The sequence below is a fragment of the Bufo bufo genome, chromosome 3 (assembly GCF_905171765.1).
Source record: "Bufo bufo chromosome 3, aBufBuf1.1, whole genome shotgun sequence".
NCBI classification, from domain to species: Eukaryota; Metazoa; Chordata; class Amphibia; order Anura; family Bufonidae; genus Bufo; species Bufo bufo.
The window spans coordinates 554892691-554911635 of NC_053391.1; the positions used below are offsets into that span (position 1 = coordinate 554892691).

Here is an 18945-nt window from a genome sequence, read left to right on the forward strand (position 1 = left end):
TCTGGGTTTTTTTTCCGTTTGGTTTTCCGTATGGCATATACAGTAATTACATAGAAAAAAATTGGGCTGGGCATAACATTTTCAATAGATCCACAAAAACGGAACGGATATGGAAGACATACGGATGCATTTCCGTATGTGTTCGGTGTTTTTTTTTTTTTTTTTTTTTTTTGGTGGACCCATTGACTTAAGTGAGCCACGGAACGTGATTTGCGGGCAATAATAGGACATGTTCTGTCTTTCAATGGAATAGAAATACGGAAACTGAATGCATACAGAGTACATTCCGTTTTTTTTGCGGAACCGTTGAAATGAATGGTTCTGTATACGGACCTCAAAAACGGCCCGCAAATGGGAAAAAAAACGGTCGTGTGAGACCCCCTATTCTACATCGAGAATGCTGGTCTAACTATGCAGGTTTGAGTAAATCCTAATGTATCCTGCAAATTCTACTATTAATCTTGGCAGACAAAAAAAATAACTTCAACTTCATGATAGTGCTTTTTTATTTTGGAGGCTTTCTTTTAGCGATTGTCATAAAGCAGGGATGCCCAACCTGTGGCTCTCCAGCTGTTGCAGAACTACAACTCTCAACATGCCTTTATATCTGTAGGCTGTCTGCATTGTAGTTTTGCAACAGCTGGAGGGTGGTAGACAGGGGCCTAGCTATCGGGGGTGCAGAGAGGGCCAGAAGACCCTTGTGTCACATAAGAAGGCGCTGGTATTATAGAAAGTGTATGTTGGTCAAGTCACACCTCTGGCTGGAGGGAAGGGGTTAGGTCAAGAATTTGGAATGGGGGGGAGCTGCAATTTTTGCAGCAGGAAGGCTATGGGCTCCCCTGGCCACAAAGCACTGAGGAAAGGGGGGGCCAAGCTAAACTCTTGCACCAAGGCCCATGAGCGGCAGGTTTGACATCCCTGTCATAGTTAACTAGTACTTATGAAAGTGATAGGTCATTCCACCGGCATGAATGACAGCCTAGACCTGGAGTCACGTGTGTGACATGGGGGCAGTGCAGGCCACCTCTGTAGGGAGGTCAGGCACAGGGTGACAAGTCCCAGGTCTGGTGATGTAACACCTGCACATGACAAGCACAGCTCTGCCTCGCTGCTTATGGAATCCCTTCTCCCGTAAGTATGCCGAGAATCCCAGGGAAGCCTCTTGCCACTGCTATATCCGCCGGGTGATGACGTTCATTCGGGGTCTCCCCTCCCCTGGCTGCTATTTCAGGGCTGCATCCCTCCAGCCGCCCGGCTATTAATAGAGCGCGGGCTATTAATAGATCAAACAATGTGCCCTGCGTCATAGGAAACAACGTGCGTCACCAGATACATTCCAGCGACGTGCCGGAAAGGCCACGCCCCCTCTCGCCTTCTATGGAGAGCGGAGAAGAATCACCCACGTGCGTCATACGCCTTCCATGCGTCAGGCCACGCCCCCCGGGCAGAGGCTTTAATAGAATGTAGAATGCAGGAGTGGAGCAGAGTAAGCAGTGCAGGCTCCGGGGAGATACACGCAGCGCTCCAGAGGCTGGATAGCATCATCGCACCCTGCGGACAGCCCGCACCGGGGACCTGCAGCTGACACATCTGGTAGGTTCTGTGTGCACGGACACGGGTCACTAGTGCACCCTGCACGGACAAGCCCATAGAGACCGCTGCTGCTTTACTGTAGATGGATGGGCTGCATTTCTGATGTCTTTGTGCTCATGGCCGTGATCCCAGCATTGCACTCTGACAGCAGGCGTCGGTGGAGCTCCTCAAAGCAACAGGTGCACAATGACTATAGCACCCTATAGCACCCATATCTAGTCACCTGATGCATCCCCACTAGTCCTGTGGCCAGGGGTCTTGTGCACCTGCACATACTGTAGCCTCCCTGCTGACTGGCCGCTTACTGACAGCTAGCTCTGGTTTGCAGATTCCCCCCCCATTAGTCTAATCAGTCCAGGTTTATGGGCAGATAATTAATATAATTACATCTGAATGATTATTCCATCTAAATACCTTTTAATGATTCCATATGATATCTAAATAATTATTCCCTATTACATTCTAAATAATTCATATATCTAATTAATCCACATTATATCTAAATGTTCAATATTTTATCTAAATTCATGATTCCATACTATATCTAAATATATATTCCATACTATATCAAAATGTTTATATAATATATCTAAATAATTATTTCATATTAAGATGAAATAATCCTTCCATATAATAATTATTCCATATTTTGTCTAATTGATTTTCTCTAAAAAATGACTTCATATTATAACTAAATACATTTCCATATTAACTAACTTTTCTTTGATTATAAATTAAATAATTCTTCCTTATAATATTTACTGCCCATTACAATTAAATAATTGTTCCCTATCCTATCTAAATTTCTTCTTCTGTAGAGCAGCAGTTCTCCTCTGTTTGGTCACTCACTTATAGACTTTGCATCCCCCCCTTCCCCTTTGAAGGACGTGTTCTGTAGAGGTCTGGCCTATCGGGAGCTCATCTTTAGCTTTGCCTTTTGTTTTCCTGTGCAAAGTGCTTTCTTGGCTCTCCGCAGCCTCCTATCTCATGCTCCTGGTTGCATTTCCTCTAGGGAAAAGCCTAACCTATAAGGCTACTAAAACCGTTTTATTGTGTTGCATTACAATGGTGTTTGTCAGCTGCCAAATAAAAGAAAGTGGCGGTTTCCATGTTCACTCGTGGGCAGTTATGGCGCCTTCTGGGCATTGCTGATTATGATTGGTGACTAAGTTCCAGATGAAAACTGTGATTCATAAGACCATTTCAGCAGTGGTTCTCTGTATTGCTGCACTCTGGTATCAGAAGTACTACCACCGGTTAACTGCTGCAGAGCCTCTTGAGTCGTAATTCCAACTGTCGGCGCTGTGGTTGATGACGTTCCATCCGTTATGTAAAGAAGCAGAAGACTCATTAGCAGCTCTTCTTCCTGAGGATCTCTGCAGCAGCTGAGATGCCTTCTTTAAGTCCAGTCATCCTGGCAGATCCTTACATGGTCTATAAATATAGTGAGAATACTGACGGCTAGGCTATGACCTAATGGTTGGCTTTTTTTTTTTCCCCCCCTAGCTTCCAAACTTACAGATCTTGTCTTTAGGTGTATGCTGGGAGTTGTTGTGTATTGGTGGCAAAATAGCTGTCAATCCAGTTGTGGTGGTTTTCCATAGCGGTGTCTGCATTTTTTTCATAGCACTTGCAATAGACATTACTTAGGGTGGAAACCTAACGTCTTTTTATGTTCTTGCAAGACTTTTGTTTAGTCGCTGCGTGTAATGGACATACTGTCAAACAGCTATCATTGACTGATAACCGGAGCCTTCCTGATTCAAACTCCAGTACATGCAGTGTCGATTTAAATACATTTTTGGCACTTTGTACTCACAAAAAGATCTGAGGAGCTGTGTAGGACAGCATTTGAAGCAGAAATTGATGTTTCCTACTGAAGCCACTCTGAGGAACCATTGGCAAAACTTGTTCCATAATTGCTTCTGTTCTAGATTTGCTTCTAAAGGTGACCACAACGCTGTTCTTTTCCTTTAAGGGGAAATTCTTAGGAACTGTTTTGTCATTGCGTCAAGTTCCATAGAGTGCCTGTTGCTGATTTCCAGTAGTTAGGTCTTATAAGTGCTTGAACAGTATGCCGGACAACTAGCGGAAACTCGCTTCAGCAGTGAGAAAACTCAGTCTCTTAGATCTGTACATTTTATCTGTATTATATGTTTGGCTGAAATCAACTGCCTTTAAATATATTAATGGTCATTTTTCCTTTGTTCTTTGTTCAGAAATGCCCTGTATTCAAGCGCAGTATGGAAGTCTGTCTCAGTGTGCAGGCCCCAGTGACCATTATGTTCCAGACATCTTAAACTCAGAGTTCAGTAAGTTCACCATGGACCTTGTTAACAGTGAAATTGCAGCTTCCACTTCATTGCCCAGTTTCAGCACCTTCATGGATGGTTACACTGGAGAATTTGATGCTTTTCTGTACCAGATACCTTCTTCAACACCCCAGTCATCACTAAAGGTGGAGGAGTTTCAAGTGTTCGGCTGTTATCCAGGTTCTTTCACAAATCAGGTGGATGAAACCATGTCATCGAGTGGTTCAGATTATTATGGAAGCCCATGTTCCATCCCATCTCCGTCTACACCAGGTTTCCAGAATCCTCAAGTTCCTACATGGGAGAGCTCTTACGGGGCCTACTCTCCAACTCAGAATTATGACAGCATGAGACCATGGACTGATCAACAGAAAAACGGCATTCCACAGTCTTCTTTTTTCTCCTTTGGGACACCATCTCACAGCCCAAACATGGCTCCTAATTCTTTAAAGATGACCCAAGGTCCACATAGACTTGAACAGCAGGTTGTAGATCCTGAGGTGTTTGCACTAGCACAAAGCTCTTCGGCCGGATTTCCCACTATACCTCTTGGTCAGGGGCCTGTGGTACTGGATAGTTCGGTTATATTGGACAGTCCTCTATCTCCCTCCAAAGCGCGGAGCCCAAGCTCAAATGAGGGGCGCTGTGCTGTCTGCGGAGATAATGCTTCTTGTCAACACTATGGTGTACGAACCTGTGAAGGATGCAAAGGTTTTTTTAAGGTAAGCACAAAATACTCTATATATCTTCTGATTGTCATCAAACTACATTAGATCTGGATTGCCTCACCGCTTAGTCTCTTCATTCCACTGCAAACTTGGCAGGTGGTCTTGGCACATGCATTTGGTTTTGAGCCACTCTGTCTTTGCGCTTCAGCTGATACGCGTTCCTAGGGATGAAGAAAAGGGGCTCGTCCCAAAACTGTCCTGTGGTGTTAAAAAAGCAGCTGTCCTCCCCGTGTACAGTTTCTTGGCTCACTTTTTTCAGCAGTTGATCATCTCTGATGCCTTTTCCCAACGTCAACCGAAAGGATTGAGCTGGGGCAAACAGAGGGGATAAGAGGAGGAACCCAACACCAATTATTTAGTAGCCAGGAGAGTGGAAGTTTCCATTAGGCAGCAGGTGTTGGAAGCCTAACCATCTATAACAGAGATCTAGACTCATTTAGTCTACAGTAACCATGCACAATGATTTTTGTAGTCTGGATCTAGTCCAGTGTACTCTGATACCCACAGTGAATTTGATGGGAATGATGCACGGCTGCATACAGAAAACAGCCTATCTGATGATGCATTAAAATGGGTGCATAGAGCGTCTTAGAACTCTGTTAGTTAAAGGTAATACATTCCTGACCATCTGTGACTTAGGCACATTTATTTTTATATAAAAGACATATCTAGAAATATATTAAGCAGCCCATTCTTCTTTGGAAAATCTGTAATTGTCTAATAGTAATATAAGTCACTTTACAAGTATCTAGGTCTACTGCTGAGAGTCTGACAAGTTTGGCATACTTGATTGTGAACCAGTTAGTAAAATAAAATACGTTAAGGCAGAAAAATAGCTTTCTGTCCATTGTAGTAAAAAGTTACACTGCTAGTTTCCATCGTTGCTACAAGTCTCTTTTGAATTTGGTCAAAGGCGGGTGTTTGGCTGGAGTCCCTTGCATTTGTAGTAATCAATCTCAATATTTCTAGCATGAGCAAAGTGTCTATAGTTTCAGCTATTCCCCCCCCCCAATTTGTTTTTGCATTTTTTGGTGCAAGTCCATCTGTGTTGCAGGCAAATCAGGTGCTTTAGAGGAGATGCTCAGCTAATTAAGATAGGTGAATCGCTCCCTTTTGCTTGGAGCCAAATGTCAACTTGATATTAGGAACAGGCCGACACTAGAGAAATGTTACAAAAATAAATGGGAACAGACGGGGCTTTGTGTTTGTCTGGCATCTTGCTTCCCCTGACAATTGTTCCCTTTTCTCCCCACAGAGGACTGTACAGAAAAATGCCAAGTACATCTGCTTGGCTAACAAGGACTGTCCTGTGGACAAAAGGCGCAGGAATCGTTGCCAGTTCTGTCGGTTTCAAAAATGCTTAGTAGTGGGAATGGTAAAAGAAGGTATGTACTTAATATATTTCCTCAAATGTGCGCCCAGTACCTTTTTTTTTATTTTTTGGCTTGAGATAAGCGAATGTGTTTGTGTAGAATGGCAGAATGTGTCATCCTTTTTTATGTGATGTGAATGTTTTTGCAGTGCATATGTGTTGGAAGGACATTTTCTAAAACTGGGGTGAAAGGGTGAAATTCTAGTAGAGGACACATGGCTATATTTTTATTATAAACCTTTTTTTTTTTTTTTTTTTTTAATGCATCCATTTTGCTTTGGTCCTCAATAGAAAAAACACTAAATACTGGTTTTAGATTGTTCCTGCAGCACTAACCAGAAATGTTTCTTTTTCAGTCGTACGCACAGACAGTTTAAAGGGCAGGAGGGGTCGCCTTCCATCAAAACCAAAGCAAGTATCGGACTCTTCTCCGGTTAGTCTCATCAACTCACTGGTGCGGGCGCACATTGACACCATCCCCAATTCCAGCAATTTGGATTACTCACAGGTAAGTCATGATTAAGGGGCTTCAAACTGGTAAAACCCATGTTGACTTGTCTGAAAAGTAATTCCTGTGTGTCATATAAGAGCTTGAGTTCAATGACTTATCTTGCCTTTGTTTATATTAGTACCAAGAGAACGTCCCCGTTCTGCTGGAGAAGGAGAATCCGGTTGATGTGCAGCAGTTCTACGACCTTCTCTCTGGTTCTTTGGAAGTAATCCGCAAATGGGCAGAGAAGATCCAGGGCTTTGCAGAGCTTCCTAAAGAAGACCAGAGTCTTCTACTGGAGTCTTCCTTCCTGGAACTCTTCATCCTTCGACTTGCTTACAGGTAATGCAGCTGTCGCATGCTAGAAAACCTAGTTCCTTTTGGACTGCTAATCCTGTTCTGAACATTGGGCAGAACACGCAGTAATACATGCATTCAGAATGCTCAGCTACCTGCCTTTTGGAGAAGCCAAAGCAAACACGAGACAGAATAAAGGGTTATATTTAGTACAAATGGTAGGCAGATGACACAAGGTTATTTATAAATTTAAGGGGGCATCCTAATCCTAATCACAGACATGTATTGAGAAAGATATTCAACTCGGCTGAGAACTGTTTGATAGACAAACTCGTCACCCATAGCAGCCAATCACAGCTCCTCTTTCATTTTTCAAATGCAAAATATACAATGAAAGCTGCACTGTGATTGGTTGCTAGACCGTTTTATACATTTCCTTTTACTGTGGGGTAGAATTTATTTAAAGGGGTTGCCTCACCTCAGCGAATTACATTGATCATGTAGACTAAGTTAATACAAGGCACTTACTAATGTGATTATCCATATTGCTTCCTCTGCTGGCTAAATTAGTTTATCACATTATGCACTGCTGGACTCTTGTCACCCCTGCGGTCCCAGCCACCAGAGAGGCCGGCGCTCTTTCCTGTATTCTACAAGCACGGCCACCAATGCTGTATTGCAGGGTGGTTGTAACCATGTAAACGAGCCGTGTATAATGTGATGGAAAATGAATCCAGCCAGCAAAGGAGACAATATGGATAATAACAATACATTAGGAAGGGCCTTGTATTCACTTTCTCTACATTATAAAAGCCATTTGCTGAAGTGAGACATCCCCCTTTAAATAAGCACTCTGGACCAGATCAAGTAAAATAGTCTTAAATATATATTTACATACTTTTTCTGATGAACATTGATGGCATGATGATTTCTCACGAATTTGCAGGGAGTGTTTCTAATTTTCAGAGACAGTCCTGGCAAATTTGGAATGTCCCAGGCTGAAAATGGGTGAGCCATATATAAGCTCCACCCGTAAGTGGGGGGTTTCATGATTTGAGGGTGTTTCCAAGGGTGGGGCTTATTCACAAAATTCCTCACCTACAGTGTTAAGCAGTATGATAAGGCACTAAAAGGAGCCTATTTTATATGTAGCTAATTTCTGTTTTAAAGATAAAATATTGGGGTTGATTTACTAATCCTATAGATGGCGTATGCTTGGACCTGCAGCGGATTTATCACAGGAGCTCAGGCTGCATGATAAATCTGGTGCACGGACAGACACTTTTCTCTGACTATACCTACTATTGGTTGGCTTAGCTTTAAGACAAAAGTTTAGACCAGAATTGTGCAGAATTTTGGCGCAAAATGGCACATACCTCATTATCGGGCCAGACGCTGATAATTTCTTAAAACCTACGTGCACCAAAGTTTGCCACATTATGGCACAATCTAGATACACTCTCTCATTAGTAAATCTGGGCCATTGTAGTCCCTCTTTTAAATGTTTTTGTTTTTTCCTCTTCAAACAGCTCGAAGCCTGAAGAAGGGAAGCTGATCTTCTGCAATGGAGTGGTGCTTCATCGCATACAGTGTGTCAGGGGGTTTGGCGAGTGGATCGACTCAATCATTGACTTTTCACACAGCCTCCAACGCATGAACATTGATGTCCCATCATTTTCCTGTCTCTCCGCCCTTGTTATCATCACAGGTAAGTCCAAAGCTTATACTGAAACACTTCTAGTGGCAGCCAAGCATTTAAACTTGGAACTACTTTTTATAAGGTCATGTATTTTTGTGTATAATGAATGTTCAGACTTCCCATATTGCCTCATACCATGAATAGTCAACCAGAGGCAAACGGAGCTGACTCTCAAGTACAAGCTATAGATTTGTGATTGTCTGCATTGCCTTCATTATGGTTATAGGGAAAGGTCGCTACTTCTCGTCTACATTCGCCACTCACTTCTTAGTTATTCCAGGTTTTTCTAGTTTTACACCTTCCCTTTCCCACTTGAATTTGTTGTAATGCAAGGTTGTCCATACAGCTTGAGGCCAAGGAGAGTCTTGGTTGATCTCACCCCCTTGAGTGGTGGGAAGTTGTGTAGGACTTTGCTCCTAGAAGAACTGCATTATGAGGTCTCCATTTACCAGTATGCTGCTATAATAGGAAAGGCAAAGTTGATCAATGGATATAACTCTATACTGCACAGTTTGTATATATTTTATCTTCCAATATTAAGTTGTACATTTTTTGTGTTTTGTTTTTATTGCAGACAGACATGGCCTGAAAGAACCCAAGAAGGTAGAAGAGCTGCAAAGCAGGATTATTAATTGCCTTAAAGAGAATGTACCATCAAGCCCGAGTGAGCAGAACAGATCCAACGGTCTGTCCAAGTTACTGGGCAAACTTCCTGAGCTCCGCACTTTGTGTACGCAAGGCCTCCAGCGTATTTTTTACCTGAAGTTAGAGGATCTTGTACCACCTCCTCCTATTGTAGAGAAGATCTTCATGGACACACTGCCCTTCTAAACCAGCACTGCACTTATTTTTCTTTCTTACTCATACAAAGAAAAGGAAACCCACACATGGACAGCGGTGAATCCTGTTACAAACTTGTGAAACCTTTTCTTTGATATTAGGTGCCTAACCCAGCGAATCCTTATTTTTTTCTTTGGGATTTTCTGGGACATATCTGAAGACTTTGTTTATATTATTCTATAATATCCAGATGTGCCTTTGGCTAAAAAAAACTGACTTTTTTTTTTTTTTTTTTTTTTTTTTGTGTTTTTTGTCTTTTATTTCACTTTTAAAGTATTTTTTTTAAATACTTGCAGAATTCATCAGGCTCCTAAACTGCCTTTCCTACAGAATGCCAGGACTGGACCAGTCCTTGGTAATAGACTTTAATTCAGCATATAGGGAGGCGGGCGCCACCTTCCCGATCTGTTATCCCATCTGTCTCGAAACAGGCCGAAAGGGATGGACCCTATTTCAGTCACAGCCAGTTTGTAAAGTCTTGTACATACATGAACAGTGAACTGTACATAGTATTAAAAAATACAAAGCTACCCCTTGTTATGGTCACTATGGTTTTCACAGTGTTTTGGGCTGTGTGTAAATATGTGTAATTTTTGAATAGAAACATTTATATTTGTGTATCCTACTGGATTTACAGTATGTGTTTTTCTGATTAATATATATTTAATATATTGAATAAAAAATGCTGTAATAGTACCCAGCTGTCAAGTATTAGTAGTTTTTTACGTGTACATTTTATGCAATAACTGGAAGATTGTTGCATTGATGATCAGACGCTCAGTGAAGTAGCGGAGTTCAAGTTGGCCTATAAACCTGGTACCAGTTAATGACTTACCTGGTGATAGCCTCTTACTGTCCATGCATCACCTACTGCAGTGGGTACCTCTAAGGATATATTCACATTTGCCAGTTTTTGTTTCAGACATTGCTGCAACTGAAAATCAGTTCTATGCATGGATGGGGTTTTCTTTTCTACAGTATATACACTGATTCCTGCAAACCCCATTCAGATGACTAGGACAGTCACACAAATGTGTGCAACATATCTGATGTGTGTGAATATACCCTAAATGTGTTGAACTTGCGTGAGCGCTGCAGCCTTTTCTATGTTCAGTTTGGTCTGTCTACTAGCACACCATACATATGGTAGCATGGTGCAGGGTATTGCAGCTTCACTTAAATGGGAAGAAGTTGTAGCACCACCACTGCAAAGTAGATTGCATGTAGATAGATGGGCCAAGGTAAGCGTTGAAAAAAGCTGCAGCCTCTTCAAACATCCTAGATTGCCCATCGATATGCTGATCCCAGAAAACCTCTTTTAAATAGATTATTTGCAGACATGTCAAATTGGTAATTTTTTTAGAGTGTTAATTTCAAAAGTCCTTGTGTCAGATCTCATTATATTAGAAACCAAACATATTTCTACAAAATGTAAACCAGGTGAACATCATAAAAAAGTTATTTCCCCACTGACCACCGAGTTAAGCCTCACGTCCGTGGAGCACGGTCCGTGAGATCTCGGACTGGCATTGCAGGAGCACACTGCGTCATTGGTTGCTATGACGGCGTGCGCTTCGTGCCGCCGCAGTACATTAATACACTCGTATAGATCATACAAGTGTATTACTGTACAGCAGCGGCGGCATGAAACGCACGGTGTCATGGCAACCAATAAAGCCGTGCGCTCCTGCAATGCCAGTCCGAGATCTCACGGACCGTGCTCCACAGACTGCTGCATGAGGCTTTATGGATACATGCAGTAGATATTACGTTGGCATTAATAGTCTGCATTTCACAATGAAGGTATGTAGCTACGGCGGAGGGTAACTGTAGATGTTAGACATATTGATTACCGTCATGAGTTGCTATTAAATAGACTACAGGCAAGGCTGTACAGACCTGAAATAAGATGATGCTGTAATGCAATTCTGCATGCTGCTTATACAGTGCATTCAGAAAGTCTTCAGACCCTTTCACTTTTTTCACATTTTGTTATATTGTGGCCTTGTGCTTTCTCCCCACCATTCTGCACTCCATATCCCATAATGAGAAAGTGAAAACAGAATGTTCAAAATCCTTGCTAATTTGTTGAAAAGGAAAACAAAATTCTTGCATTGGTATAAGTATATGGACCCCTTACTCAGGACTTGGTTGAAGCACCTTTGGCAGTCTCTTCTTGGGTATGATGCTACAAGGTTTGCACACCTGAATTTGGGGATTTTCTGCTATTCTTCTCTGCATATCCGCTCAAGCTCTGTCAGGTTGGATAGGGATCGTCAGTAGACAGACATTTTCAGGTCTCTTCAGAGATGTTGGGTTCAAGTCAGGTCTCTGGCTGGGTCACCTAAGCCACTTCTATGTTGTCATGTCTGTGCTTAGGGTCATTGTCTTGTTGGAAGGTGAAACTTTGGCCTAGTGAGGTCCAGAGTACTGTGGATCAGGTTTTCATTAAGAATATCTTTGTTCTCTGCTCCTTTCAGCTTTCCTTCCATCCTAACCAATCTCCCTGTTTTTATTATACACTGAGAGGGTTATTTCTGGTCACTCTGCCATAAAGCCCAGATTGGTGGATTGATGCCCTTCTGGAAGTGTCTCCCATCTGCACACAGGATCTTTAGAGCTCAGCCATTGACTTCTTGGTCACCTCTTACAAAGACCCTTTACCCCATTTAATTAGTTTGGAGAGGCAGCCAAATCACATCCAATTAACTGAATTTACCACTCATAGCAAAGGGTCTGAATACTTGTCCATGTAAAATTTTTATTTTTCCTTTTTAATAAATGTTCAAATGTTTCTGTTAAGAAAGATTGAGTGCAAAATTATGGGATAAAACCTATTTTATTTTGGCAACAACAAAATGTGGGGAAAACAGTGGAAGGGTCTGAATACTTTCCGAATGCACTGTATCTGGAGAGTGATATTAGTTAGAGATAGAATGGAAAGTTTGCTGGTTAGTCGTAGCCTTAAAGGCGACCTGTCAATGCTCTTTGCACCCCAAATGGTCCCTAGTACCTGATGGGAGCTCTTGATGTTGTCTCCAATGGTCCCCTTATTATGGCCTATCGTTATGTCTTTCATGTAGAAGGACCTTTATAACTTACACGTAAAAGCTGATTTAAGTCAAGTGAGTGGAGAGCTAGCCGCACGAGTCAAGCTTTTCATGCCCCTAATAAGGCCTCCATGGTTTTACATTCCTGTGTTGTAGCCCTGCATTTGGCAGTATAAGAGGACCATAAATCTGCCTTGGACGTAAATAAGCTAATGATGCATTATTTGCAATTCCCAAATATCGTCTCAATGGGCAGCCGCAGGGTAAACAAATTCACTGTGGTTGCCCTAGGAGCCCATTGAGAACTACCTATAAAGTTCACTATACAGATGTCTGTAGTAAGGAAGACTCTGAATTTGGTTTCCCCTCTGTTTCCATGTACTAGCTGAAGACTGCAAGTACTGCAAACTAACAAAGGCATACTGGGGAACTGCAAATAATGCCATTCTCTTATGTGCACTGTAGTCATGCAATCCAGAGGAACTAAGGTCCTTAAAAAGCAAAATCCAAAGCATACAGGTCAACTGACTGCAAGTTTAGCTTTTTTTTGTAATAAGATGACTTTAATAACTTGCCACAAGTCTGTGCCTTATGTGTGCTCTTCTAGTGTACATGTGACACTCCTTAATACCACAATGTTTCCCAAATAAATTAATTTGAGTGATGTTATATAATTTAGTGCAGGAATGATTGCGACAAGGCCTAAAAGAGGACCTCTCACCACAAAATGCAGTGAAATCTGCAGCCTGCATGTGAGCAGGAGATGATGAGCAGATTGATATAGGTTATGCAAAAATATTCTGTAAAACTTGTAATTTATGTATTAAAACCCCTACTCTTTCTGAGCACATTTGTACATGGGGGCTGCCTTATCACTGATGGATGGCATTTCCTGTGTGTGTATATAAGTAGATAGCTGCCAATCACTCGTAAGACAGCCCAGCTGGACAACTGAGCTCAGAAACAGCAGAGATTTAAATGTATGTAGTAAATTAAAGTTTTACAGAATCTTTTCCTCCAAAATGATATATCAATCTGCTGAGTTCCTCCTGCTCTATAACATGCTGCCTGCAGATTGCACTGCATTTAAATGGTTAAAGGTCCTCTTTAACAAAACATATCTAATACCTAAGAAATGGCTTTCCAATTACAAAATGTTAGCTAACATTTTATCATTTTAAATCTGAAAACTGAAAGATTATGTAGGTGTGTATATGAAATATGTGTTGTTGTAGATTCCGTTTAGGCAAAAACCATTTTAACCCAAATGCAAGAACATGAAAAAATATGTTCATCAAAATTAGAGTTGAAGTTGGTGGCCTCCAGTTAGGCTTCTTTCACATTAGCGTTAGGATTGTCCGCTTGCTGCGGTTTTTGTCCGGCCGCCTCTCGGCATGTTTGCCGTGCTGGGGTCGCATCTCCGACCCGTCCCCATTATAGTGAATGGGGCCAGAGTGGACATCAGGCAGCACACGTGTGCTAGCGTTAGTACAAATCCAGCAGGCTCTTCTCCTGCCGAAACTAACCTAACGCTAAAGTGAAAGAAGCCTTAGAGTTGCTGTCCCCAAAATAAATAATATTCCCCCTTAAAATGCTATGCACATCAGTTGCCATCTTCTCTGCACTGCTAAAACCAGAAGAGCTGGTGGTGCATATCAAGCGGCAGAAGGTACCACCCTGGATTCTGCTGCATCACCTGCTCCCTGAGATGCCTGGTTCTAAGCAATGAATACATTTGGACCTACTTAAAGGGAACCTGTTACCGGGATTTTGTGTATAGAGCTGAGGACATGGGTTGCTAGATGGCCGCTAGCACATCGGCAATACCCAGTCCCCATAGCTCTGTGTGCTTTTATTGTGTAAAAAAAAAACACGATTTGATACATATGCAAATGAACCTGAGATGAGTCCTGTATGTGAGATGAGTCAGGGACAGGACTCATCTGAGGTTAATTTGCATATGTATCAAATCGTTTTTTTTACACAATAAAAGCACACAGAGCTATGGGGACTGGTTATTGCCGATGTGCTGGCGGTCATCTAGCAACCCATGTCCTCAGCTCTATACACAAAATCACGGTGACAGGTTCCCTTTAACTAAATATTCATTGTAATGCATGCAAAGAGCGAAATCCACATGTAAGACATGGAAATTATGTGGTGGAAAAAAACTATTCCACAACTGAACCCACTTTTTGTTTATCCTTATTTAGGACCATACGTAGATACTTCAATAAAAAAAAAATCTATTTCAAAGTAAGCATAACACATTGCAGGGTAGGTCTCCTGAAGTAGAAGCACAGTTTCTTGTAAAAAATCTGGTCCTCTAAGGCTTCTTTTCACATGAGTTTTCCATCTGGATGCGATGTGACTTGTGAATGGATAGGATTCAGACTGTATCCTGACCCATTCACTGATCATCGCTACGCTCAGGAAAAATCACAGCATGTTCTATGTTGTGCATAGAATTGAATGCTTACTTTTAAACTTATATTGGAAGGAAGTGACAGATGACTTTTAAAGGACTTGTTGGGGTTCACAGCTGAACCAGGATAGAGCCTCTTCTTCCCTCATTTAGCATGTCTGAGTGGAGCACCAGAGCATTTCTTGTTTTGTTTTCATCCTCCCTATTCTAGGCGAAGGCTTCTGCCTAGCAGTGATCCCGGTGGAGTCACCGACACAAACAGGTGGTCTATAGCACTGCCATACATAGTCTCTATACGGCAGCGCTATAGACCGCCCATTTGTGTCAGTGATGTCACCAGGATCACCTTTGGGCAGAAGTCTCCGCCTAGCATACTAATGTGAAGCTACGTATGACACGGACAGTAAAGAAATCAGTCCTTGTCCTGCGCTATGGAGCATTGGAGCACGAAATTCTCATGCTAAAGACATGCTAAATGAGTGAATTAGAGGTTATGTCCGGGTTCAGCTCTGAACCCAGAAAGCTCCTTTAAGCAAATAGAAGTCATTGGCTTGAATTTAAAAATGTATGTTCTGTGTTTGCATAGTTGTCATGTGCATATTCCAATTTAACATTCACATTTCTGTAACATTACAACAGCAAAAAATAGTCCTTAATTAATACAGATGACAGACAACACAAAACAGAATAAATTGTAATAAAGAAGATATCCTTATGTGTCCAGATTTGGCACTTTTTAAGGCTACATGCACACGACTATTGCCCTCGTGCCCGCACTGCGGCCCGCAAACAGCTAGTCCGCCATATACGGGCACTGGTCGTTTGTGCACCGCATCACAGATGCAGACCCATTCACTTGAATGGGTCCGCAATCTGGAAGGTGCGGTGTGGCACTGAACCCCACGGAAGCACTCGTAGTGCTTCCATGTCTCTGTTCCGCACCGCAACTTTCAGGTTTCTCGCCATGTTCTATTCGCCATTCAAGTTGGGTCTGGATCCATCTGCGGCAGCAGCATGGATGGTCCCCAGTGCACAGAATGGTCGGGCCCAATGGAGATTTAGAACAGTGGATGATTTTCTCAGGTGGAACTGGCACTTGGAAAAACCCAGAAAATTATTTAACCTGCCAACCTTGCATTAATGGTCAATGTTCATGAGTATAATACAAAAAAGAACAGGATTTATGGGAGATTCGTACAGGAAAAGTAACCCCAATGCTTGTATCAAATTTATAATAAAATACGTTGTACCTCGAGCCATATAGGATAATCTATGGACAGATAATGTGTAAGTTGAAACCTTTTGGCAACCCAGGTCTCAGCAGTTACAGTATTCAGCAGAAAATAATGCCTACCATTATTGAAGGAACTGTGAAGTATGCATTGTATTCTTCTTCCGGGAACCTTAACCACTTATGTCGCATAGTGTATATGATCCTGTTCCCAGCAACTTTTTTTTTTTTCTTTATTAAAAGGCAACATTAGAAAACCAACAATATGAAAAAAAAAAACATTTAAACCATATACATGTGTAAGCAACCAGATTCTGTGGGGGTCCAATCTCTGGGGACCCTACTGATCCAATAAACGAAGGATTTGCTCGCAGAAGGGCTTCACACTGTGGGTGGCTGTGAGTCTCGTTCTGCAGGACGAACTGTCAGGCTGCTTTTACACACTCCGATGAAACTATACTCACCCACAGCCGCCAGTGGCGGCACAATTTTGAATCTAAGAGTTACCACAAAATAGTGCAGCCGCTGGTGGGCAGAATTTCATCCGCATGTGGCCACAGGACCATTTAAACATGGCCTAAGAGAGCCATAGCACTTGAGGCTGGCTGATCTGTTGCATGTGCACTCGGCAGCTGAAGACATCTGTGTTGGTCCTATTTTCATCTGTGCCCACATTGCTGAGAAAAAAATGATTTTTTAAGATATGCAAATGAGCTTCAAGGATCAATAGGGGCGTTGCTATTACACTGAGAGGCTCAGTTCTCTCTGCAACTTCCGCGCCCCCGTTGCCCCTAGAGGCTCATTTGCATATATCGCAATATATTGCGGACTCATATGAACATGGGGCCAACACAGATGCCTTCAGCTGCCAAGCGCACATGTAACAGGTCAGCCAGCTTCATAGGTACAAATCTGCTGACAGATTCCTTTTTAAGTAGCCCTATACCCCTTCATTCTAAGAATCAGTAGGGGTCCCAGCAGTGAGATCCCCACTGATCAGCGCAGTCGGGAAGGGGTTAAAGGGAAAATATGCAATTGGCCATGGTGTCTGAGCTGAAGGCAGCATATTATAGAGCAGGAGGAGCTAAGCAGATTGATGTATAGTTTTGTGGGGAAAGATTCAGTAAAATTTGTATTTAATTCATTCATTTAAATTCCTGGCGGTCCTATCAGTGACTGACCGCTATCTCTGTATACACGGTCATAGAGGGCAGGCTGTCAGTCACTGATAGGACCGACTCTTGGACTTCAGAGCCCTGAATGAGCAGGAATTTAAATGAATGAAATACAAGTTGTACTGAATCTTTTCCCATAAAACGATATACAATCTGCTCAGCTCCTCCTGCTCTATAACACGCTGCCTGCAGATTGCACTGCATTTTCATGGTGGCAGGTTCCATTTAAATGAGACCCGACTCTTAGGCGGTAATGGTGCAGCATAGAGCCATAAATACAACAGTTTTTTCTGTGGTCTCTCTGCTACACCATGATTGTTGTGTATATATATTCTTAGATTTTGCTGCATTAATAATGTGTTCTCAATACAGTCCTATGCAAGGAGCACATACAACACAAGAATTACCATTCTGGCATGAATATCATAGAATGTCAAATGAGGTATTACAATAAAAAATAAAATAAAACGTATAATAGGTTATACAACGCATACAAACTGACAGATATATCATATCTTAAAAGTTCCCAGCCTGGAGGCTTCTTGTCCATGCTGCCATCCACATGGTGAGTGATGAGTGACATGAATCTCAACTGCACCGCAGGAGGTAAGAAATTCTGTGTTCACTGACATGAACCCCTGTCACACACACGGAGACCTATGTCCCCTGTGGAATATGTCACCTGGCAACCCCAAGGAGATGCCTGCAGGATCCTGATACTTCCACCTGATGCTGAGCAGCTTTCCAGGCACCGCCACCTCCTGACATGGAGAGAGCACTTGTCTTTCTATTACTGTATTGCTCCTCTGTGTTTCTGCACATTCTCTTTTACTAGGCTCAAAATACGCTTTTAAAATATGGAGTAAAATAAGTCACTGATATCAACTGAACGGAAATGACGCCAAAGATAACATTGTGCAAGAATCGTTGTAATATATCACACTATAAATGAGTCTTTTCTATATTAATAGATTTACCGTAGTGATAAATCTCTTAATAAAGGAATCTCTCACGGCAGAACAGCCTTTTGACTCCACAACAATCTTTATTTGACTGCTGTCACAATGGCTTCAATGTTTTAGTCCACTTGTTAACTAAGGAAGAAGCATTTGGCGTGGGCAAATACTGTATATAATCAGTAATGCACCTGTTGGGTTTGTAGCTCATCTCCTCTACAGTTATGATGTGTCAGATGTTCTCCTGTATGGTAGAGGAAGTCGGTGAGTGTAGCCAGAAAGTACAGCTAGCCATATTCTTTAGCTCAACCGAACCTGTGGCCCTCAGCAAGCCTGGACAGCCTACAGCTATCAGGGCGTTTTGGGAGTCGTAGTTTTGTAACAGCTAGAGGGCCGCAGGTTGGACATCCATGCTTTAGATAAATCACCACATACAAAAAAGAGGGATGAAGACAGCACGTCCTTGACAAAGGCTCTCCAGCCGAAACATTGCATCTGGAATAAATCTCAACAAAGGACGTGCTGTCTCCATCACTCTTTTTTGTCGGGGGATTATCCGATCAGTACCGGGAAGCTTACCACATTCCCAGGAGATGTGCTCCTACTACTTGCCTACAAGGTGTGTTGTCCGCCCTATTACATTTCCTGCTTTAGATAAATGTCAGTGGAATCCACCAACCACCTAATGTGTATGGGACGCAGTCCTACTGTCCCTTCAATGATGGGTGGAACAAATATTGGCCAACTTGGGGTTTCAGAAAGTGAACCTATTGTGTT

General features: G+C 42.3%; 1 protein-coding gene across 1 annotated transcript; it reads left to right on the top strand.

The window, feature by feature from the left end:
* The first annotated feature begins 1471 nt into the window (after positions 1-1471).
* NR4A1 (nuclear receptor subfamily 4 group A member 1) lies at positions 1472-9648 on the top strand. Its single transcript, XM_040425472.1, has 7 exons — positions 1472-1593; positions 3813-4627; positions 5889-6018; positions 6362-6513; positions 6635-6837; positions 8322-8500; positions 9066-9648. The coding sequence occupies exons 2-7, from the start codon at positions 3815-3817 to the stop codon at positions 9320-9322; spliced, it is 1734 nt and encodes a 577-aa protein (XP_040281406.1). The 5' UTR covers positions 1472-1593; positions 3813-3814; the 3' UTR covers positions 9323-9648.
* The last annotated feature ends 9297 nt before the right edge of the window (positions 9649-18945 follow it).